This window comes from Trachypithecus francoisi, unplaced genomic scaffold (genome assembly GCF_009764315.1).
Source record: "Trachypithecus francoisi isolate TF-2019V2 unplaced genomic scaffold, Tfra_2.0 Lachesis_group7, whole genome shotgun sequence".
Taxonomy (NCBI): Eukaryota; Metazoa; Chordata; class Mammalia; order Primates; family Cercopithecidae; genus Trachypithecus; species Trachypithecus francoisi.
This window is the reverse complement of record NW_022681472.1, coordinates 80,129,714-80,154,641: the sequence shown is the minus strand read 5'-3', so window position 1 is coordinate 80,154,641 and position 24,928 is coordinate 80,129,714. Positions and strand designations below refer to the sequence as shown.

The following is a 24,928-nucleotide window of genomic DNA, read 5'->3' as shown; positions in this document are numbered from 1 at the left end:
ATTTCTATAAAGTAACCGTGAAAATCAGTCTCAATATAACATATTTTCACTAGTTATGTTACTTTGAAACCTAAGAAATTTTATATCTAGATTATTTCTTAGAGGTAATTCAATTAGTGGCATACTACATTCAGAAGTAATTGTCTCTATCTCTGTTTATTAGGCAAAATGTTACCGAACACAACCTTAATTTGAGAATAACTGTACAGGGAGTTCTAAACCACTGAAACAGTAATCACAGAAATAGACACATTCCAAGTGTCTGAAGAGCAAATACCTAAAGTCAACTTTCTTTCTCTGGTTAATTTCCACACCTGAGCAATGTTCCTATAGATGAAAAGGCTCATATATAACTCACTTGAAAACTTTTGATAAGAAACATGTTAAGAGTTGTTTATCACTGTAGAATGCCAAATGCAGGGAGTAGAGAAGAGGTGAGTCTCCCAGTACTTTCCCCTCTGGCTCGAAGAGCTTTTCACTAATTTCACTCCCCTGTCACCTCCTGCCTTCTTGCTACTCTGCTGACAATAGTAATTTATCTCACGCTCAGGAATCTTCTGTCCTCAAATTTTATAGCCGCCGAGCGAATCCCCCTCCCTCTTCTTTTGTCAATGATTCACAATGCCTAATAGAGGGGGGTGTGTTCTTATATTCAGTCAGTGCGTGGTCACATATAACAGGTTACATCCTGCGACTTAGAACTGCTTTCAGGTACTAGAAAATAAATTATTAGCTTTCTAAGGGAGAAATTCTTCCCAAATTTGGTTTAACTAAAATGGTAACTTCCAACTTGCAAGATACTCTATAGGATTTCATGTTCAAGTAGTGGATATTAAGGTAACTGCACAGTAAGAAAAAGGTAAAACTTACCAGGTGATAAAGGGTGAACAGCAAGGAGGCACAGGGAAGTGCTATGTCAAAAACAGTCAAAACTGTTGCATAATGACAGAGTTGAGATAAACTATACCTTTGACCCACCTTGCTCCTTTATTGTATCTAAGATTGCTTTGGTTTCAACAGCATACATCAAGTACATTTCTTCTCTTCTAACTCTCAACACATTAGTTTTAAAAGGCATATAAAATGTTCCGGTTAGCATATCAAGTGAAAAACCACACTACATAGGGCATATCTATGAAACCGATTTATAAAAAACCATACAAATGGACCAACCTAGTACCTACTTGCTCCAGTTAAGAAGAAAAATATTCTCCCTCACCAGGCTTCTAGTAGGAATTGTTATAAAATACCAACTTAAAAAATAAAAAAAACAAATATGTGGCTGTAATCCAACATAAATGCTTTAAAATCTTATACAATTTATAAGACGCAAGTAGCACAAAAGAGGGTATTAGAGGAAAGTGAAGACATACTTGGATTTTTCAATAAATTAACATCCAGAAGCAGCACATACCAAAAGAACAATATCCAGGTAAAATCTGAAAATTCTTTTTTTTATCTTTTTGAAAATTCTTTTAAGAGATAAAATGTCTTAAAGTAAACCTATACAACTAAGGATCACAATAAAAACAATAAATGCTGAAGTATAATGTGACTCTCAAGCTTTAGTTACTTTTGCTAAACTCTGAGACTATATTGGTCACCAAAAACATTTTTTTTTTTTTTTTAAAGAGATGGAGTCTTACTATGTTGTCCAGGCTGATCTTGAACTCCTGGGCTCAAGCGATCCTCCACTTCAGCCTCCCACTTCAGTTCCCTTTAGTAGCTGGAACTACAGGCATGCACCACCACACCTAGCTGAGAGGATGTATATTTTATCATCAATTGCTAAATATATATGACACTAATCTCTGAACTTGTCGGGCCATTCTCATTTAGCTACATTCCCATCATTTTCCCTGTGAGAATTAAGGTTAGAAAAACATTGCAAGGACTACCCCCATGAGAGTGGTTGGATTTGTCACCTCTTATTTGAAAAAGCACATACCTAAAAATGGATGTGAAGATTCCCTGAACTAAACTGGTGTTCACTCTCCAAACCTACCCCGAGCAATTGGAAGCCCACAGTTTGGAACTATAGGTTTAGTTTAAAACAATCATAAACATATAATCAGAAACACACAGTACTATCACTGGGTTTATTCAATACCCAATAAAAAGTCTCATTTCAAGAGAGGTAACCCCTGTTTAAGAAGTAGGATACTGATAATAAAATAATTCTTAAATCAACTACTGCCATGACTTGCATTACTAAGCATAATAGATACATAGTAGGCACTCAAAAATCTATTAATAAATGAATCACTGACCAACCTTAGATAGGTTACTCAACTATTCTATTAACTTTCTATATATAAAGGTAGGCCTTCTCTGGTCTCATTTTCACAATAAGTCTTTGGATTGATTAAGACACTCTGAAGCTGACATCAAGACAATCAGAAATAAGATCCTTCCATTTCATGCAAAAGTCACACAGAATATATCATATTTCCCATGTTGAGACTCACTTGCCTTGAATGTTAAATATCATTTCCTCCAGAAGGAGTCTCCCAATTTTTCCCTGCCTTGAAGACATTATTGCCCTTGGGTTATTAACTCTCCCTGAATGCTTTATTTTTAATTTGTAGCACACACCACAACAGTAATTAAATAACATTTGTAAAATGTTTGTCTTCTGTTCTGGACTTCGTGTATCCTGAGGTGAAGGTCATCTGGACTTTGCTGATTGACTTTGTATTTCTTGCAACTAGAAATACACATGGCTGTTCAGTAAATATTTATTCAAGCATTTATTTGAATATTTATTCAAATGTTCATAAATTTATTCATTTATTTATGAAAACTGAAAAACAAAAAGTCAGCCAATAGTGTCTCTTCAATGTACTCAATGAAAGTGTAGAAAGCAAGGGAGGAAACATTAGGTCAACAGAAGTCTAGTGTTCAGAACATCATTCTGTTCTCAATATGAAACTGAGAAAACAGTTTTTTTCCGTGGCAGTGATAGTGATTAAAAAAAAGTATGTATCTATGTACTGTCTTATAGCTCTAAAAACACTTATATGACATGTTGGTCTTATGACTGAAAACATCAAAAAAGTTCATACAGAACTCTCCGAGGATCTAAACGAAGTTTTTAAAGAGTTGTGACAGGTATAAAACCCATTCAACCTGAAAGTTTTTATAAATGACTTAGAGACTTCTGAGAATTTTTTTAGTATTCACCGCATAATATTCTCTCAACAAACTAGCTGGAATGAAGTCCTTGTTTTTTGTTTTTTTGTATTTTTTTTTTAAAGTTTCAGAGCACTAAAATAGATGCCAATTCCAAACAAAATCTTTGGGCACTGTGGACTACAGTAGCCCTATTTTCTTGAGAGACAATGGAAGGCAACCTGAGAACTTCTGCTAATTGCCAAAGGGACTTCCCAGGGATTGTTGGTAAGTTGACCCATACCTCTGAGGTTCCAAAGTAAACTTCCACAACTTTTCAAAAGGAGCATAATCTTTAGAATTCTGAGAAGATGAGAGTAGAAGAGAGATGTCTATTTAAATAATAAACTCAAATGCTCTTTAATGATTAAAAAAGTTTTTAAATCAACTTTCTATGACTATATAAAAATTCATAAACAGAAATACCACAGGGTAGATCCAAATCTAGGCAAATATTATAGTAATGGAAGTATCACAGTTTGCAAAAGTCTATGACAGAGCAGTGGGTTAAATGGGACTTGTATGGGTTCCCTTTATTTGCCTTGTAAAAAAATAATCTTATTTAAAACAACTCATTCATTTTAGAGGCCATGAATACCTTGTGCAATAAGTTAAGTAGCTTATACTTAATCCTATGTGACTCTTGAATTCCAGAATAGGACAGGTCAAAGCCAAAAAAATGTCCTGAAATAAAGTGAGCAAAACAAAATACTAGATTTTTAGAAGATTTTGTTCCATCTCTCTAATGAGTTCTGTTTGGAAATATGAGTTTGCAATAATAAATTATCTTACAGCCCCATCAAATTTGATGAATGCCAAAGCATTTTGATATACATTATCTAATCTGATTCACATAATCATTCTGTGAAATACACAGGCCAGGAATTTTACAAAGAACATGAGGTTTCAAGAGGTTAGGTTTCTTGACCAGGGATCGTAACTTAGAAAGTAGAAGAACCAGGACTGGAAAAGCTTCAGATCCCTAGACCACTGCTGTTTCTAAACAAGTATATTATCCTGGCCCCTCCCAAGCTGCTGTTCATTCTTATCCCTCACCAAAACAAGCAATAAGATAGCAGTACCCTTAGCTTCAAGTACATAAACTGATGTAAAACATTTCCCTAAAAATGATCATATCGCCATTATATACCCATATAATGTCAAGTCTTAGAAACCTTATAAAATTATATTTATTATTCTTAGTCTGGTATCCAGCTTGCATAGACAGCATACCTTTCTTTGTATCATAAAAGAAAAATAAGTATATTTTTTCCTCCTATAAAAGAACAGGAACCTTCCTGATAAGCATCGGAATCACTAAATCCAAGTTGTTCCAGTCTATTCTAGTGTGAGGTTAGGGCTGAAAAGTGAGGTAAAATCTATCTTCCCTGTTTGAGGATAATGAGATGAAACCTCAAGATGAAGGAAATGTTGTTAACTACTGAATGTGAGAAAGAGTGAGAAATTTTAAACTTTTTTTTTAAATGAGTGACTTGATGTCCTGAAGGGGGAAAAGTTCTTTTTTTTTTTTTAATAGAGTCTCGCTCTGTTGCCCAGGCTGGAGTGCACTGGCGTGATCTCGGCTCACTGCAACCTCCACCTCCTGGGTCCGAGTGGTTCTCCTGCCTCAGCCTCCTGAGTAGCTTGGATTACGGATGCATGCCACTACACCTGGCTTATTTTTGTATTTTAGTAGAGACGGGGTTTCACTATGTTGGCCAGACTGGTCTCAAACTCCTGACCTCAGTTGATCCGCCAGCCTTGGCCTCCCCAAATGCTGAGATTACAGGCGTGAGCTACCACGCCCAGCCAAGAGTTCAATTCTTGATGTAAAAATACCGTAAGTATCTGCAAATCCTAGAGTTTAATAGGGAAAAAAAATCAACATAAAATTCTTTGACTCCAAAATCTTGTTTTCTTATCTGTAATACACACTGTGCTATTGCATTTGCACAGTATGAAAGTTAAAGATAGAAAGGCTTATCAAGTAAGTGCCACAGAACATAAGGGTCAAAGCAAGACTGACCCATATAACAAGCCTAACTCTAATCTTTGGGAGTGAACACTTGACTTACTTCTATAAAGTCAGCCTTGTTCTTTTAAGTCAGTGGTTTTCACCCTTGAATGCACATTTAAGGGTGAGTTTCTAAAAAATAGTTTCTAAAAAATACTGGTGTCCCAGTCCTGCTCCAGACTAATGAAATCAGAATCTCTGAGAGTTCAGAAACTGGCTGGTTCTAGGGTTCAGCTGAAATTGAAAGCCTCTAGTCTAAGTGCTATCCAGTTTCAAATATGATGTCAACATGACGGCACTGTCATATTTTCCTATGGAAGAAATATTCATAAGACCAGGATTAACAGTCACAATAGCCAGAAACATCAAAATTTTACAAGCTGAATGAGTTTATTATTTGGATATAGGTGATATTCTTAAAGTTAGTCAAATACTATAGTTAAATACTAACCATTTAAAAAAGCTTACTATAACTATATAATACTCATTTCATTGGCTTAGGTATTAAACATTATTTAAAATGTATTTTCTACTGAGTAGTCACCCATTCTGTAAAATAATTGATTTTTGGAATTTTCCCATAGCTGTAAAAGAAAAGGCAAATAATGAAACCAGAAATACAAGACACCCTATTACACAGGTATACACAATCAGTTCAACAGGGAGTTTCCACTGCTCAGAGGACAAAGGACTTCTCAGAAACATTACTGCAATCGTATTGCTCATTTCTTACTCAACACAGTACTACTGAAAAGGATGTTGCTATGTTCCCACCTTAACTGCCTTATGTGTTGTTCCTGTGACAGCTGGAGTCAACAAAGGTAAGTTTGGCTTCTGGAAAAACCAAAATACCAATCTTCTTTATTTTTAAACTTGCTCTAAAACTCTTCCATATTATCTGATTCTAAGAATTTGGCAACAGATGCATATTAAAGTTAGAGAATGAGTAACTAAACCTAGTCTCAACTGTATGTTTAAGCAAATAGAACAATAAAAACAAGTTGCATGCAATTTTTAGCATTTTATAAAAATCTACTCACGTTCAAAGGAGGCTTACACTAAAATTTTGAGACAAAAAATCGCAAGCAATCTAAAATAGATTTAATATGCTAATCAACCTAAGTGGCCTAGCCAGGAAAATACTTAGTATTCCAATTTTATGAGACGTCCAAATGTAGAGGAATTTAATAGCTGCTACACTAAGGATAAGGAAACATTAAAGGTTAGAGAAAAATTTTGATTTTGTATTTCTACTTCTTGGTCAGTGAGTTGTAACCAAATATATAACCAGGGAGTAGCATAAACTTACGTGATTTATTGTAGATTGAACAGCCTTTACATAATGGTTTAGTTGCCGATCCATTGTAGCAAATTCAACCATTGCCTTGTCCATACTATATTCACTACTCACTTCAGCTGAAAGAAAAAAAAACTGCAATTATTATTTTCCACTTAAAATGCCATATCTGGAAAATGTTGCATCAATATAATCTACATCAGTCAATGGTCTAAATAATTTTGTGGAGTTATTACATCTTTTAAAAAACCTCCTCACCATATTGGTGCTTCATTCAAAATTCTAAGAATACACTCAGTAGAAGACAGCTCAAAGGCAGCAGTAGGCTGGAAAGAAGAAAAGACTTGTATTCAGGAGTTCCAGGCTGTGCCCTTACTTATACGTCTTAAATCAATCACTATACCTCTCCCAGCCTCAGTTCCCTCATCCATTAAGCAGCTCAGTCTTATATCTGCTGCATAAACTGTGAAGGATTGTTAAAGGTCAAACAGGGAAGATTCTCACTTTTAATAACACTGAGCTAGATTACTTGGACCAAACTTCCTAATGAAAACAACCAAAGACAGCAGCCGGGCACGGTGGCTCACGCCTGTAATCCCGGTACTTTGGGAGACCAAGGCAGGCAGATCACTTGAGGTCAGGAGTTCAAGACCAGCCTGGCCAACATGGTGAAACCTCATCTCTATTAAAATACAGAAATTAGCTGGAAATTGCTTGAACCCAGGAGATGGAAGTTGCAGTGAGCTGAGATCATGCCACTGCACTCCAGCCTGGGCAACAGAGCGAGACTCCGTCTGAAAAAGAAAAAAAAGAAAAGAAAGAAAGAAAGAAAAAAGAAAACAACCAAAGATATCAGATACAGCAGGAAAAACAAAAAAAAATCTTAAAAAAAAGACTCACGAGGTAGTAAGAAATAACCAGGGCAAAATCTAGAATAAAACAAAAATGAGAAGTGGGGCAACAGAATGCCAAAGTCACATACTATCCCACAGTAAGCTGAGATCTCAACTCTTTGTATAAAAATGAACCAAAAGTAATCTCTCACTGCTCCCTGGGACCAAAGGGAGGTTAGCCTTGGCCATGAAGCAGAACAGGGAAAAGGGAAGAGAAAACAAACTTGTTTCAGAAAAACTGGCCGTAAGGCAGTCCTCCTGGATTTGTAGCAGGCTAGGTTCCCCTAACCAGAATGATCCAGAGACCCCAGTCTCTGACGTTGGTGGGAGGTGGTCTCTGGCAGATAGTACTCACAGGTGTCTGGCAGAAGCAAATATAACTATCATCTGGAGAAGACACTCTTAATCTACATGTCAGATAATCCCTACATATAATTTTTAAGAATGAGCAGATCACAGGAGAAAAGGCTGAAACAAAAATAAATACAAAAACAAACAGAAAAACCTTACATACCTATAACACACAAGAAAACAAGCCACTAAGAATAACAGTCAGCAGAAACAGATCCACAAATATTTCAGTTATTGTAACTATCTATATTAGTCAGAATAAGAAACAACTATGTTTACTATGTTTAAAAAATTAAAATATCCTCAGGGAACAGGAGTCTATAAAAAGGGACTAGCAAATTAGAAAAGCAAGGTAATATTGTTAAAAGTGCTTTTAGATTGTTTCTTCAAGCTCTAAACATAATTTAATAGATTAGGAAAAGATAGTTAACAAAGGATCCTAAAAATTTCAACTGAAAACTTTGAATTTAAGATAACTAAATGAAAAGAAAATAAAGCTTTCTTTAATCACATTTGGGAATGAACCTACTCAAAGACTCTCCATTCAAATACCTTAGTGCAGACAAATGTCGTTTTTCTTTTCTACTCTGAAGAATAATACCACAGATCATTCCAAAGTCATGAAATAACGTAAAGTCCATTCACATGTGGCTTTTAAAACATACGCTTTAATTTTACGATAGTTACTTATAAGCATATTTCATAGACTGTCTCCTGGGTTAACATGCTTCTGGTAGAAGACCCTTCAGCTTTTACTATCCAGGCAACACAGAATATACATATATCTCAATGTAAGTTTGGGGGTGGGGGAGGGTGTAATGTTTACATAAAGAAAACTTTGTATTTACATTCCCCAAATTAAATATATGTTTAACAAAATGCTGCATGAGAAAAGGCTCAGGTCGTACTCCAAATAAAACTGTTAGACTATTACAGTCACAGTTGGTTGTTCTGAAAATTTCTGAATGTCAACAAAATGGACATACTGCTTGGTAGCAACATATATATGTTGCTATATATACAGCAACTGTTTGTTAAAAGTCATATTGTTTCATGATAAAGAAGTGAATTTTAAACAATTTACAACCTAATGTAATGGATGTTTTGTAATTTATTTAGGCATTTTACTGTACTTAGTTACATTTCAGTACATTGTTAGGGGTTTTAGTTAACCTATATTTTTTTCAATTTAAAATAATGAATAATAGACTACTGGTTTCACACCAGCCTTATCTAGTTAAAGGAAAGTATTGTTTCATTTTGTTTTCCTTAATGGATCAGTATATTTTATGAGTATTAGATTCGGATACTGGAACTGGTCAAAAAAGTGGGTAAAGCTGGTAACCTGAACAAAGACTAACAGGATAAACTGCTTTTCCAAAATTCTGATTATTAGAGGCACCCCAGACTAAACAGACACTCACTAAAGTATCTGTTGGGAGCAAAAGTCTGAAGCATAAGAAGTGAAAGTCTGTAAGGGGCTTAAATCAGTGGAAACAGATATAATGTTAGCAATCTCCCTCTGGGATTAAACAAGTTAATTTTCAAAAGCATTCAGAATATACCTAAGATATTCAAAATGCTATAGAAAAGCTGCAAAATGAAATAAATGAGGTGATAGTTCTCATTAACAGGGTCCCATATGTGCTAGTAAGACCTGAGCCAGAGTAACCTGGTTCAAAGCCAAAGAGACCTTCCTGCAAAGGAGGAAATGGGCAAGGCTTGGGTCAGTTTTGACGGCATGAAGCTTAAGGAAAGAATCTTTGGAGTCTAACTGGCTTGCAGGCAGCCTCAGCTCAGACTCCAGGGCCCAAGAATGTTGGGACAAGCTGCTGAAGAACACTAGTAAAGACTGGTGCAGCCCAAGCAACAAAGGGAACGGTGAACACCAGAAGAGATCAGGAAGGTAACTCTAAAAAGAACTGAGGATCACAGCACACCTGGAAGCAGTGTCCAGTCAGACAACTGTAGTCAGAGGGTCTTGGTCAGCTGCAGCAGGCGGCTGAGAGCCCAGAGTCCTACGAAGAGAACTAGAAGAGACTCCCACAAGAGCATCCTGAAGACAGGTCATGAGAACGTCCATGTCAAGCAGCAACCTGCCACAGCAATTTTAAGATGATTTTTGTAATTTTTTTGTTCTTCTTGTTAACCTTTATTTCCCGATTGCAGTAATAACCTCTTGACTTTTGGAGGAGGAAACAAGGGATAAACGCAGAAACACAGAGTTAGTTACTAACTAAAAAGTTGCTGGGGGTTGGGGTGGTTGTGGAGGAACTGATCAGGCAGAGGCTCCCTGCTACTTGATTCCACAGTATATCTTCCCACCATCAAAATTCTCCCACTCTTTCACTGAAAGCCCTTTTTGAGAATATATATCAAATTAAATCCTACACATCCATCAAGGGCTGAGCTCAGGCCCTACCTGCTTTTAAATTATACCAGCCTAGAAGGATTTCCTCCTTCATCTTCTTGGGACCATGATCAATCTTGCCTTTCTTATCTGCATTTATTTCCTTTCACCAGAGATTTTAATCCACTTGAGGACAAGAAAGATGCCTTAGTGTTCTTAGAATCCAACAAAGAATTACAGCAACTCTTCCTTCAATATTCTTCTAAGGCCATTATATTTCATAAATCTGAAAATTAAGCTTTCACCAAAATATAAATTGTCCTATCAAAGAGATTCAACTGAATTAAAAAGTAAAAGATGACATGTGATACAACTTCACTTGCCTATTTTATATTTTCATTGTGACTTTTCCATAGGAAAAGAGATGGCATCAGCACTGGGGTGGTGGGTAGAAATCACACAACGATGTTCAAATTCAGAGAATGATGACTCCAGAAAGAAAAGCATTGCTGTACAACACTTCTGCAAGTCTGGCATTAGGGAAGTTTAGTGCAGATGATAAAACACGGAAAGTAATGACAATGATTATATATGTATATATAATAGCTATAGCTAACAATTAGGGAACACTATTATGTGCCAGCACTTCATACTTACATCAAACCTCAGGGCAACATAAGAGTTAGGTAGTTCTATTTCCACTTTACAAATGAGAAAACTGAAGCAACTTGCTCAAGGCCACAGAGATAAGTTAGCAGCAGCGCCAGGCCTCCCACTCTGGCTTTCTAACTGCCAAGTCTGTACACTTGCCCACCTGTACAAAAAGGTATTTAAACACAAGGAGAAGGACAAGCACCCCCAACTCCTCCATGAATATCCAGGGAACAAACCTTCAAGTAGGAGAAAGCCAAAGACCCAGAGCCTCAGCTCAGCTCCCTTGGCGATCTGTTAGCATAAAACAACACTTCCAAGGAGGATACTAGGCAATGCCACTCAGAGGCTATCAGACATGGTTCTGGAAAGCTCTTTCCAAATTCCTTAAGGAATCTGATAACAAAAAGAAAATGATTTTTCCCCTTTTTGAAGATTAATAAGTTTTAACATTGGTGAAAAGTGACCTTTCACATCAGCAAAGCTAATCTGAAGTGCTGTAAAAGCAACCAAGTCACTCAGAGAATGCTAGGAGAATAAGTCAACTCCAGCGGCTAAGAGGTCAAGCTTGAACTAGGCCAAGAGTACTGGCAGCAAGAGAGATGAAAGCAGCTCCAGACTGACTACCAGGCAGTAAATGAAGAGCAGCAGGAAAGAAATGTTCAAGGGGAAGGGAGAGTACTGGAAGGTTTCACGTTGCAGTTACTTCTGAATAGAGCTCAAGTCAAAAATCACTTTTATTAGCCACATATTTGACTCCCCCCACTCCCAGCCCTGCCAAGCAGAGTCTAGGAGACTAGGAATATTCAAATTTCTTCACTGAGCCATTCTGTGAGCATTTATTTATTACAGCCAGCCCTTGCTTTCGTTAATCAAATGAACCTAAGTGATATATTTGAACATTCATTTACTAGCCAGTAAATACATGGAGAAGTATCACAGTGGGGCCTTGGTGACTCTGTGAGATCTGTCACCTGATACGCCAATTAAGAAACTTTTGCAAGAAGTTAGTAGAATCGCTAGTTATCCCCCGCCACTGCCACCCTACAAAATCAAGTCCAAAGGGTACAGATAATCCCTGGTTTACATTATAAAATTCTAGCTGTTTCTATAAGTATGCCAATGCCAGGGCTGTCGTCCTATAAACTTGCATGCCTTTACCCAATGACTCCAGTCACAAGCACAATGCCAAATCACTGTGGACTGAAGTGCTATTCCAACCAAGAAGGGCTACTGAATTAAACCCATCCTTTAAAGATGGTTTCTATTTCATTTTGCTTTTTCCTATAGAGTGGCAAACCCTGGAAAAACAAAGAATGATTATCAGTGCAGAAGGGTTTGTTTTTTTTTTAAGAGTAAAATGCTCTAATACTTATATAACACAAAAAGTCTCTAAATGGGTGAAGTTGGCCTGCATATGATTGTCCTAAAGTCAAACAAACCTATAATTATGCAATCTAAGCAGCCATACTATTCATTAGACACATCATCTGTTACTCAATGTCAAAATCCACTAACAGCAATATCATAATTACATTACTATTCTCTCTTTTTGAGGTGTTGAATAGGCATTAAAGTTATATGATCAACAAACATAAAGCAGAAATGGGTGATTCTGTGTTATAATCAAATTCAACTTAAAATTCATGAGACTTTAATGAGAAGATGATGATGAGTGAGGAACAAATAAGTATGAAAGAATAAAAGCAATACTGGTTGTCTCAAATGTGAAAGGCTGGGGCAAAATGAAGGAGAAAGGATCGTCTAAGAAAGGAAAGGAAGGGAGGGAACAAACTAGCTTTTGTTATAGATGTAGACTCTCAAGCAAAACCAATTCCAGGTCCTTTGTGGCTAAGAGATGTAGGTAGTAAGCCTTTAGTAATACGGTCCGTATGTAGCACAGCATGGACTCATGAGTTTATCCAGTGCCAGTTCCAGCATTGTCTAAGGTCTGTTCAGTATAATGCCATTTTCTAGGCCACAGGTTAAAAAGCAACAGCAGATGAGGGAACAGAAGATTCTTTCTCTTGGCTTTCCCAAGTCCAGATGGGCATGGCTAACAGACGAATCAAACTTTCATTCCAGAGCAGCAACCAGTTCTGCAAGAAAGGGACAGAAGTGATGTGCTTTTTGACCAACTCTTCTAAATAGGGCCCTTCCCTAACCACAGCTGCCCCATAGCTGTAGCCTAAGGCATGCACCGGAGAGAATCCCTGAGGCCCAGCCCTGAGGCTTGGGAAGCAGAGATGAAACAGGTCCTGTAGTACATGGTACCCAGAGCCAAATAAGATCCCTCAACAACCACGAGGTCTTCAGTAGAACTGCCTTTAATGAACCAGACATGAAAATAAAGACACTTTCCCCACCTCTTTTCCCTATTACATCCATATACATTTATCTCTACACTACTTCATTACACTACCAGATAGCATTTTGCTTTGCTCTGCTGTTTCCTGTGATCTCAGCTACAAGGTCCTTTTCCAGAATCCTCCCTAATCTCCAGAACAGAAAACACTTCATACCTTATGGGTCCGTAAAACTTCTTTACTTTTACAACTGGGACACCTGTATGTGTGTCTGTGTGTATATGTGTATGTTAGGGAGGCACACCCTGAAGACAAATTTCTCCGACTTATTCCTTCCAACTTTATGTCTCTGATTCAACTGTATAGTTTTGCCCACGGCCAAGATGTTTCCTGAAAGTTGGTCCTAAACAATAACAATCGCAGAATCAGGTGTTTTTTATTCTACAAAGCCATGTACAGGCATGTCTGAACAGGAACACCACCAATTATATATAGTGGATTAAATTCAACTCCACGCATTTTATTAGTAAAATACCAGGCTAAGACAAAGCAGACATTTAGTGTCCTTAAGGGGTTGCTGACTTCAATTCAACATGATTCATATACTCAGGAAGACTCTGATAAATATTAAATGTCATAAAGTACATATGTCCATTTTGGCAAGGAGGAAGGAAGAAAAGGCGGCAAAGGATTGCCTGATTGTATTCTAAATTCCTTAGAATAAATGGGACGTATATTGGGAGATTTTACTTTCTGAAACAGAATATGAGTATTTCCTAATCTCTTCAAATTAAAACTGGATTTTTCTATATTTTGTAAATAAGGCATCTATTCTTTTTGGATAAAATAAAACAAATCACAGTATCAAGCATACCCCTGACCCCACCCACCAAAATGCAACACACACACACACACACAAAAAACCCTCTTCTCTGAAACTATAACTCCAACTATCTCTAGCAACACATGCTATACATGCACCTACCTCTATGAGCGTGGGTGTGTGTGCATGTGCGCGCTTGGGGTGCCCTGGGAGCCTAATGTTAAGTAATCACATATTTATCAGGAGTTGAATTTAATGACTTACTCACTTCTTGAGCAATATTTAATAGAAACTTGGTTACTTCTTACTATACTGCACTTTGAACTTGTAATTATTCCCCCACATATATATTAGTGTGGCAAAATTAAAACTGAATACACGGCTGGGCGCAGTGACCCATGCCTGTAATCCCAGCACTTTAGGAGGCTGAGGCGGGTGGATCACCTGAGGTCAGGAGTTCGAGACTAGCCTGACCAACATGGAGAAACCCTGTCTCTACTACAAATACAAAATTAGCCAGGCATGGTGGTACATGCCTGTTAATTCCAGCTACTCAGGAGGCTGAGGCAGGAGAATCTCTTGAACCCGGGAGGTGGAGGTTGCAGTGAGCTAAGATAGTGCCATTGCACTCCAGCCTGGGCAACAAGAGCAAAACTCCATCTCAAACAACAACAACAACAACAACAACAACAACTGAATACACATTTTATAACTGCCACCCACTAGAAATCACAGTGAAGAGTTAGCAGTGCAAGATACAAGCTAGTAAGTGTCAGGGGTCCTTTACAAAGACAGTGACTATGGGAGAAATCCTCAAGAAGTAGTCACCTTTATAGTTGCGTTTAGTTTACCCGCCAACACAATTCCCTCATCATTGTGACACAGAAGAGTGACAATGTAATACAGTAACCAAAAAAGCCAGCTCTGGAATTAGATTTCATTCAAATCTAGGCTTTATGAAATTACATGCTAGCTATGTAGTTTTTGGCAAGTCATTTTACTAGAGTCTCAATTTCCTTTGATATATAATGGGTACAATAACAGTACCTACTTCAGAAAGCTGATATGAGGACTAAATGAGATAATGTAGGTAAAATGATCTGCACAGGGCCTGGCTCACATTAAGCACTAACAAAATATTTGTCATTATTATTATTACAGAACAGATAACTATTCTGCAAGTGTAATTAGTCTAAATACTGAAAGCACTTTGCCCTTGGAACCAAAAGGTAGCAAGTGAAAACCATCTTCTTAGCTCTCTTAGCTCTCTGGGCTGTTTTTACTAACTTCTAAAGCATGAAACTGAATTCACAAGACTGCAATGCTCAATAAGAAGCTTTGTAAACACATACCCCTCCCCCAAGTTCAGAAACTCATTTGCCCAGCAAATGCTTATTGAGCACTCACCACATGTTAGGCAGAGGGGAAAAATGTTTCGAAGCAAGAAGAAGGGGCAGCTAACACTGCCTATAGAAAGAACAGGTTTAGCTGGTGAGGGCAAACTTGAACTGTGTCTTGAAGGATGAGTATGTGTTCATCAGATGTTCACCGGACTGGGGTAGAGGCTAAACAAATGCCTCACTCCTCTCCACAGAGACTGCGTTAGAGTTAAAATGATCAAACAAAAACACTTGGGAATGAAGAGAGGAGAAGGACATAGATTTTTAAGACAGAACAGATCTTCAAGGAGCACTGAGTCTGTGCCAGGCACTCTGCACCTACTACCTTATCCAGTCCTTTGTTACAACAACGTGAATTCAGTGTTGTTAAACATATTGTAGAGATAAAGAAACAGATGCTCACAGACACTAAATCATTTGTCCCAGATGACACAGTTAATAAATGATGGAGTTATGACTGACCTCAAGACTGACAAAGTCAGCATGGAAGGCACATGCCAGTGTCTGGACTACTACACAGAAATCAGTAATATACCCTTCATGCAAAAGTCAGGGAGTAAAGAATAATCTGTTCTGTACCTAAAGGAATTCTCCTAAACATTACCTTCTTTTAGGAGAGAGAGAAAGTGAAAGAGAGACTGATTGACTTAAATAAATTGCTCTACCTCAGAGTGATGAAGACCATGACATCTTTCATTATATAGACAGATATATCCTTAGAATGTATGTTAATATTCTATAAACGACTGTGGTAGTGGTATAATTCAAAATACGTTTGAAATAAATTATATGATGAATTCAATTAATAAAAATCATAGAAATCAACCTTTGCCAGTCATCAAAAGCACTATGAAACTCAGGCTATAGGAATTTGTCATTTTAAAGCATATCCACAGACCCCCTTTGGCTACCTAAAGCCTCCAAATCTTCACGGCCAGGTGTTTTTCATTTGACTTATCTTTTTTCCACATCCTTCTTGTCCATTGCTATCTAATATCTGGTAGACTGAAAAGAAACTGTGAATTTAAGGCCACAAGAGCATTTCCCAGGCAACATAATTTTAACAACTGCCACTTCTCTCTGGTCTTCAAGTCTTTGGCTGTACCCAAGTCTTACCTACAGTTGCATGACTTGGAAACCCAAGAGGCTTAAGAAACAGAGCCTGGCTTTGACCAAACACTAAAGCTCTTGCATGAATTTGTGGCAGCCAAGACAAAAGAAAGTGAGGCTTAAATTTCATATGATTTTTTTTTTTTTTTTGAGATGGAGTCTCACTCCGTCACCCAGGCTGGATTGAGTGCAGTGGCACGATCTCAGCTCACTGCAACCTCTTCAAGCGATTGAACCTCAGCCTCCTGAGTAGCTGGGATTACAGGCACCCACTATCACACCTGGCTAATTTTTGTATTTTCAGCAGAGATGGGGTTTCACCACGTTGGCCAGGCTGGTCTTGAACTCCTGACTTCAAGTAATTCTCCCGTCTCAGCCTCCCAAAGTGCTGGGATCACAGGCTTGAGCCACTGCGCCTGGCCTTCATATGATTATTGAAAAAATTAAATGAGAATGTAGGTAAAGCACTCAACATGATGCCTCAAACATAAGAGTCTCTTTACAAATGGGGGTATTTTGCTGTATTAACTGTACTTTGCAATATTCCCAATACAAATCTTCTTCTTCACTTAAGCTAGTATCTACTGAATCATGGGACTTCCCCACCCACTTAAAAAATGTTTGTAAAATTAATACACCATATGGCTAAAAAAGTAAACAAGCACATGGTTGAAAAATTCAAACAGTACCATCTTGTGGTATCTCCAATCCCCAAATGCTCTCCTTAGAGGCCATTGCTATGAGGTTCTTGGGACAGTAATCCCATGGAAATATTCCATGTGTAAGGCATCTCTTTTAAAAACGACTACAGAAATTCAAATACTTATAGAAACAGCAGAAGTAAATTAAAAACAGCTATACCTGAGGAGAAACTACTCCCAGGAAGTTTCACGATGAAAATTATATCTCTGTGCTCTACTCTTCAGCAAGTGTAGGTGAACAGAAAGAAAAATGAATGTCTGGTTCAGTTTAATGACAAAATTTCCATTATAAAATAACAACATAAGGGCAAATAAATACCTGTGGGAAGATGATATGGTTTGGCTGTGTCCCCACCCAAATCTCATCTTGAATTGTAGCTCCCATAATTCCCACCTGTCATGGGAGAGACCCAGTGGGAGGCAACTGAATCATGGAGGCAGGTCTTTCCCATGCTGTTCTTGTGACAGTGAATACATCTCATGAGATCTGATTTTATAAAGGGGAGTTCCCCTGCACACGCTCTCTTACCTGACGGCATGCAAGACATGACTTTGCTCCTCCTTTGCCTTCCGCCATGATTGTGAGGCCTCCCCAGCTATGTGGAACTGTGAGTCAATTAAACCTCTTTCCTTTATAAATTACCTCAGGTATATCTTTATTAGCAGCGTGAGAACAGACTAATACAGAAGACAACACATACTGTATTAAAAATAAAAAATGTGATGCTAAACAAAGATTAGAATATGAGTATTAGTGGAGGAACTTCCATTCACTCATTCGACAAATATTTACTGAGCAGACCATGTGCCTAGCACTGTACAGGGTGCCCTGGACACAGTGGTGAATAAGGCAAATACTGTGTCTTCTTTCAAAGAGCTTTTACAAACCTCTACTCCATGTAAAATTTCCTAAAAAGCCCTGATAAAACTATCTGGAATTTGTTCGGCTCTTAGTGTGATGGCAAACCTTTTTCCACCGCTGAGCAGTTCTATTTATTAGAGTCCTTCCAAAGAGAGAGCTGATTCAGCACCTCCCTAGAACACTGCCAGGCAATGACAACAATAAATCCAAATTGCTCGTTCACACTCATTAACTTATTTACACCATATGACTTTTGCATAGAGTGATTTTATTTTCTGCTTCATATGGTTAAGGAAATTGAGGCTCAGAGAGGTTAACTACTTCCACCTCGATATCAGAAGCAGGTCGTAAATTCTGGTCCTCTACTCCAGAGCTATAGAAGAGCTACCTCCTGGGTCAAACAGAAAGTCTCAAGTCTCTTCCAGATTCTAGTGCTTCAAAGATCTGAAGGTAGCCATTAAATATCTCCTACCCTGTAAATCTTTGCTTCCCAGGATAAATAACAATCAAATTCCTTCGACCAAGTTGATCTGCCTTACTTAAACATGCTTCAGTTGTCACTTTAAAGATGAACTTCAGAATAAAAAGCAATAACTACAGCCTTAAGTTAAACAATGAAGACTATAATACTACTATTACATTTGCACTACTTGATCACACGCTGGCCTTGTCAATTAAAACAATAACAAAAAAATCAGCCAGGCACAGTGGCTCACATCTGTAATCCCAGCACTTTGAGAGGCCAAGGCAGGAGGATCACTTGAGGCCAGAAGTTCGAGACCAGCCTAGGCAACAAAGCATGACCCCACCTCTACCAAAAATTTAAAAAATCAGCCAGGCACGGTAGCATGCACCTGTAAATCATACCACTGCACTCCACCTTGAGTGACAGAGATTGACCAGGTCTCTAAAAAAGAAAATAAATGTAAAAAGAAAAAAACTCAACAAAAAGTACTATTAAGTCAGATCTCTCCCTTCCTATATTAGTACTGCTGAATTTTATAATCTAAAATACAACACTTAAGACTATCAGATTTCATGAATCTGCAATCTGACACTTCATTTCATTCAGGAGGTAAAAAGAAGAACTTTCTGAATTTCAATCTGTTATCTAATTCATCAGCTAGTCTCCCCGATTTTCTGTGACACATAAATTTGACAATGTTATTTTTCTTGTTCTTCTGTCAGGAAGTTAAATAAATAGCAAACATTTACTTAGCACATACTATGTGCCAGACATTATGCTAAGCAATTTACATGCATCATCTCATTTAATCCTTACTACAACAGTCCTGTGAAGAAGACATTATCATTATCGCCATCTTATGAAAGAAAATACAGGCTTAGAGAGGTTAAGTACCTTGAACTAAAGTCATATAGTAATAAACTGCAGAAGGAGGACTTAAATCAGGACCTATTAAATAACAGAGACCATTCACCTAACTACTTCAATGATCACCACGGTTTGGGCATAAACCATTTCTATGTTGTAAGACTTTGTCAAATTCACTCTTAAGATTTATGCATGTTAGATCAGAAAACATGCCTACTGTGCCAGAGAAACCAAACCAGTAAAAAAAGGAGCAGGGGAGAATTAGGGGGATCAAGAACAAATATATTAAATAAGTTCATAAATGAGATAGCCACTCAAAAAAGGTTAATTATCTTTAGCTCATATGTGGATAGCAGCTGCCTTAGATGAGCATATCTCTACACTTATTTTAAACACATTTATACCAAGAAGAAGATATGAATAGGGTCAGCCTCCTTTAAAATAGAAAGTTAATGAAGGAATAGTTTAATTAAACAAATCAGCCCTATACGCATTAAGATTGCAAGATATCTGACAAGAAGTTGATTCGATTATAAGATCCATGATGACAGGCTATAATCTCTGTTATTTACCTAACTCTCAAATGTCCATCTAAATGAGAAGTATTTTGTGGGGAGAAACACTTCTTTCAGGAAAGAGTAGAAGTGTCATGATCACAAAAGGAGGGAACTTCATTTCATATTCCTATCTGTTGGAGAATAAGTTCTATGATTATTTTTGGAAAGTAAAAAAAAAATTTGATTTCATGAAAATAACAGCAAATCAATCTTTTAAAATTTAAATCATTGACACCACCAAAAAATAAGTTATCATAACTTACTACAAATGTTATTACACTTATCCCATTCAATTTGCATTTCTCCTTATATTTACACCTCCACATACTGCAAGTTTCTGAAAAGATGCCTCATATTTTAGAAGGTAACTTTTATTTTTTCCTTACTTATATTGACATTTTAAAGATGTTTTATTTTCAATTTAATTGGCCGAAATCATCAGTGTCTTCCAAGATTGTTTTTCCATCTTTAAAAGCTTCCTATTGAAAAACAACAATAGTTCATAAACACCTAAACTTACTAGAAGCCTTAAAAGAACTCTTTGTTGAGTGAAGTAAACTACTTCTATAATGGGAATAAGCATCCACTAGTGTATCTGTGTTTGGATGACAATTATAATGAACTGCAAACTAAGAAATAAAGAACTATAAATATTCACTGAGTAACTGGTTCTGAACTCCAGGGTATCAGTTATAACACTGCAGTACTATTTATAAAATGGGAGGTTCCAATCAATCACATCCCACATACAGGCACCTAGTCTCTGCAACCAAACAGAACCAAACTATATGCAAGACCTAAAACATAAAGTCATCCTAGACTTCTCTCTCTTACTGTCCTCCACATCTAACTAGTCACAAAAGTCTACCTATTCTGCCTGCTAAAGTCAAATAGTATTTCCTTTCCAACTATAGCTGCCTTAATTTCAATCTTTGTTTCTTCCTCAGATTACTGATTTGCTTCCTTAGTGATTTCCTTTTCCAATCTCTTTCCTTTTCCTTCTAATAGTTCTTCTATGTTGTTGCCAATTCTCTTTCTCAAGTACAAGTCTGGTGTTACTCTCTTGTTTGTCAAAAACCTGCCATAATATTTCCACTGGCCATTAACAGGGGCTAGATTTGTCTCCTGTCTCAAACAACCAAAAAAATAAAAATTAAAAAATGTTTTAAAAAGGGTTTATAAGACACTAGACATCAACATGCAAGAAAGAAAGAACGAGAGTGACTAGCATACGAGGTAAGACGTATAAATGCCCCACCTTAGTATCCTGAGAGAGCTTCCAGGCTGCAAGGCATGCAATATCAATCAAAATCTTGGCAGACTTCTTTCTAGAAATTGACAAGCCAAGTCTAAAATTCACATGGAAATGCAAAGGACCTAGAATAGCCAAAACAACCTTGAAAAAGACAACACTGGAGAACTAACACTTGCTGATTTCAAGATTTATCATAAAGCATCAGTAATCAAGATAGTGTGGTATTGGCATGAAAATGGAAAAAGAGATCAACAGTATCGAATTGTGTCCAGAAATGGATACATATCTATATGGACAACTAAACGGACAAAAGTGCAAAAGCAATTCAGATGAGGAAAAACAGTCTTCATCAATAAATGGTGCTAAGACAACTGGCTATCCACATGCAAAAAAAAAAAGAAAAGAAAAGAATGAACTTTGATCTATACCTCATACCTTATTCCATATACAAAACTTCAGTCAGAAAGAATCACAGACTTAAATACAAAACCTAAAACTATAAAACTTCTAGAGAAAAACAGAAGAAAATCTTTGGGAACTTGGGTCAGATAAAGATTTCTTAGATACAAGAGCAAAGCACAATCCACAAGAGAAAAAATTGGTAAACTGGATGTCACAGAAATTAAAAACTGTTCTTCAAAAGAATCTGTTTGAGCCAAGCACAGTGATTCCAGCTTGTAATTCCAGTTACTTAAGAGGTTGAGGTGGACACCTGAGGCCAGGAATTTGAGAACAACCTGGGCAACACAGAGAGAAACCTTGTCCCCAAAAAAATATTTTCTAGGCCGGGCATGGCGGGTCACAAGTGTAATCCTGGCACTTGGGGAGCCCGAGGCAGGTGGATCACTTGAGCTCAGAAGTTTGAGACCAGCATGGACAACATGATGAAACCTCATCTCTACAAAAAATACAAAAAATTAGCCAGACATGGAGGTTGGCATTTGTGGCATCTGTGGTCCTAGCTACTCAGGAGGCTGAGGTGGGAGGGATGCTTGAGCCTGGGAGGTGAACTTTGCAGTAAGCCAAGATTGACCCACTGCACTCCAGCCTGAGTGACAGAATGAGATTCTGTCTCAAAAACAAACAAACAAAAAATTTACTTTTCATTAGCTGGGTATGGTGGCATACGCCTATAGTCCCAACTACTCAGGAAGCTGAGACAGGAAGATCATTGGAGGCCAGGAGGTAGAGGCTGCAGTGAGCTATGATCATGCCACTGGGCAACAGAGCAAGACCCCGTCTCTAAAAAAACAGCAAAAAACAACAACAAAAAAACCAAAAACGAATCTCTTAAAAACAAAGAGGCTGGAAGGAAATACTCACAAATCATATATCTGATAAAGAATTTGTATCCCGAGTATACAAAGAACCTTCAAAATGCAATGATTAAAAAACTGGCCCAATAACAAACGGGAACACAAGATTTGAATAGATACTTCACCAAAGAGGTAAATGCCAAATAAGCACATTAAAAGGTACTCAATTTCAATGATCATTAGAAAAATCAAATTAAAACTACTATAAGATACCACTGCATATCTATTAGAATGGCTAAAATTGAGAAGACTGCCTGTAGCAAGTGTTGACAAGAATGGGGAGTGACTACAGAGTTCCCTTAATATACTCCAAACACAGATCCCACATTTTCAGACCTGCCATAATACTTCCACTTCTAATAGTAACTCTATTACTAAAAAAGTACATTTAACTACATAATTTAAACCACATTTAATATAATGAAATCTCATCATAATGACACAGAAGTCTTCATAATATAATGTCTGGGAGTCTTCATTACAGTTTTTCTGTTAAGTATGAAAACATTCATCAATACAAATTTTTTACATAATGTACATGAAAGAAACCAGCTTTTAATGTATAATCCCCTCACCAGAGTATGATAGATTTGTATTATAATTTGCTTTCTCTAATCTAATCATTCTCAAAGTGTGGTTGGACTGAACTAACAGCACCATCACCATCACCTGGGAACTTGTTAGAAATGCACATTCTCGAGTCCTTCCCCAGAGGCCTGAATCTGAAGCCTTGGGGTGGAGCCCAGCAAGCTGTAGTTTAACAAGTCCTCCAGGTGATTCTGATTAGTGATAAAATTTGAGATCCACGGTTCTAACGTATAATATAAAGTTAAAAATCATAAATGGCGTTTTCTCTGCGATTATTTCTGATTTCACAGAATTTCTTTTTTTGTTTGTTTTTGTTTTTTGAGATGGTGTCTTGCTCTGTTGCCCAGGTTGGAGTGCAGTACCGTGATCTCAGCTCACTGCAACCTCTGCCTCCCAGGTTCAAGCAATTCTCCTGCCTTAGCCTCCCGAGTAGCTGGGGGGAATTACAGGTGTGACCCACCATGCCTCGCTAATTCTGTGTATTTTTAGTAGAGACGGGATTTCACCATGTTGGCCAGGCTGATCTCGAACTCCTGAGCTAAAGTGAATCACCTGCCTTGGCCTCCTAAAGTGCTAGGATTACAGGCATGAGCCACCACACCCGGCTGAATTTAAAGACAAAAATAAACTATTACTTCAAATCAATGTTTTCAACAAATGTAGAACTCAACCAGCTGTTTTCCCATTTTACACCCCTGGATTATTTTAGTCTTTCATTAAGCTAGAAAACCAAAACTGGATGTAAGATCCCAAAATAAAGCATTCCATAGAAATGTTTGTTTTAAAACAAACTTCTACTTAAATATCCTAGTCATTTACTCACATCTATTTTTTGCAACTGCACTGAATATTCCTTCTAAATTTACTAGATTTGCTTCTAATTTCAGCTACAAATTGTCATCCTCTAGTGAATATCTACAGTTTTTAATTTAAAATGGATTTTTAAAATCTAATTAATACATTTTTTAATCGTTTCATAGAGACACTGAAGATAGAAGCTGAATGAAAGTGGAAATTATATTGGATTGAATCAGGATGTCTGAAACTGTCAATTTGCTCTGAGACTTTGAGTTAATAACTTAATCTTACTGGTGCTCAGTTTCCTTATTTTTAAGAGAGTTGGATTAGATGACCTGTAAAGTGCATTTCAGACCTAAGGGTCTATAAACCTACAGTCTTATCTCATGCTCTATGTTACTGTACTTTTACATTCATATGACATTGCCAAATTATTTCTTAAGTATTGTACCCATTTTTAACAATTTAAAAATTGGGCTGGGTGTGGGTGGCTCACGCCTATAATCCCAGCACTTTGGGAGGCTGAGATGGATCGGTTGAGGTCAGCAGTTCAAGACCAGCCTGGGCCACATGGCAAAACTCCATCTCTACTAAAAATACAAAGAATGACCCAAGTGTGGTGGCATGTATCTGTAGTCCCAGCTACTTGGGAGGCTGAGGTGGGAGGATTGCTTAAGCCTGAGGAGGTGGAGGTTGCAGTGAGCTGAGACTATACTAGTATACTCCAGCCTGGGCAACAGAGTGAGATCCTGTCTCAAAAAAAAAAAAAAAATTTTTTTTTTAATTTAAAAATTGTCTTAAGATACATGCCTCTTCTTAGGATTCAAGAACATTGCTATCACACTGCTTCCTAGAGAGCTGAACACAGAAGAATATGAACAGGTCGGGCACAGGGGCTCATGCCTGTAATCCCAACACTTTGTGAGGCCAAAGAAGTAGGAGAATTGCTTAAGGCTGGCCAATATAGTGACCGTGTCTGTACAAAACATTTTTTGAAAAATTATCCAGGTGCAATGGTGTACGCTTATAGTCCCAGCTAGTCAGGAAGCTGAGGTGGAAGAATGGCTTGAGCCCAGGAGTTGCAGTTTACAGTGAGCTATGATTGCGTCACTGTACTCCAGCCTGGGCAACAGAGCAAGATCCTGTACCCAC

At 37.5% G+C, this 24,928-nt stretch overlaps 1 protein-coding gene across 7 annotated transcripts in view; it reads right to left on the bottom strand.

Moving 5' to 3' along the window:
• Window positions 1-24,928, bottom strand: part of NSMCE2 (NSE2 (MMS21) homolog, SMC5-SMC6 complex SUMO ligase) — a 303,542-nt gene that overhangs the window by 236,856 nt on the left and 41,758 nt on the right. For all 7 annotated transcript variants that reach the window (XM_033202648.1, XM_033202650.1, XM_033202649.1 and 4 more), the window contains one exon: window positions 6,495-6,601. In XM_033202648.1, coding sequence (XP_033058539.1) covers window positions 6,495-6,601 — 107 coding nt within the window. The remainder of the gene's footprint in view (window positions 1-6,494; window positions 6,602-24,928) is intronic.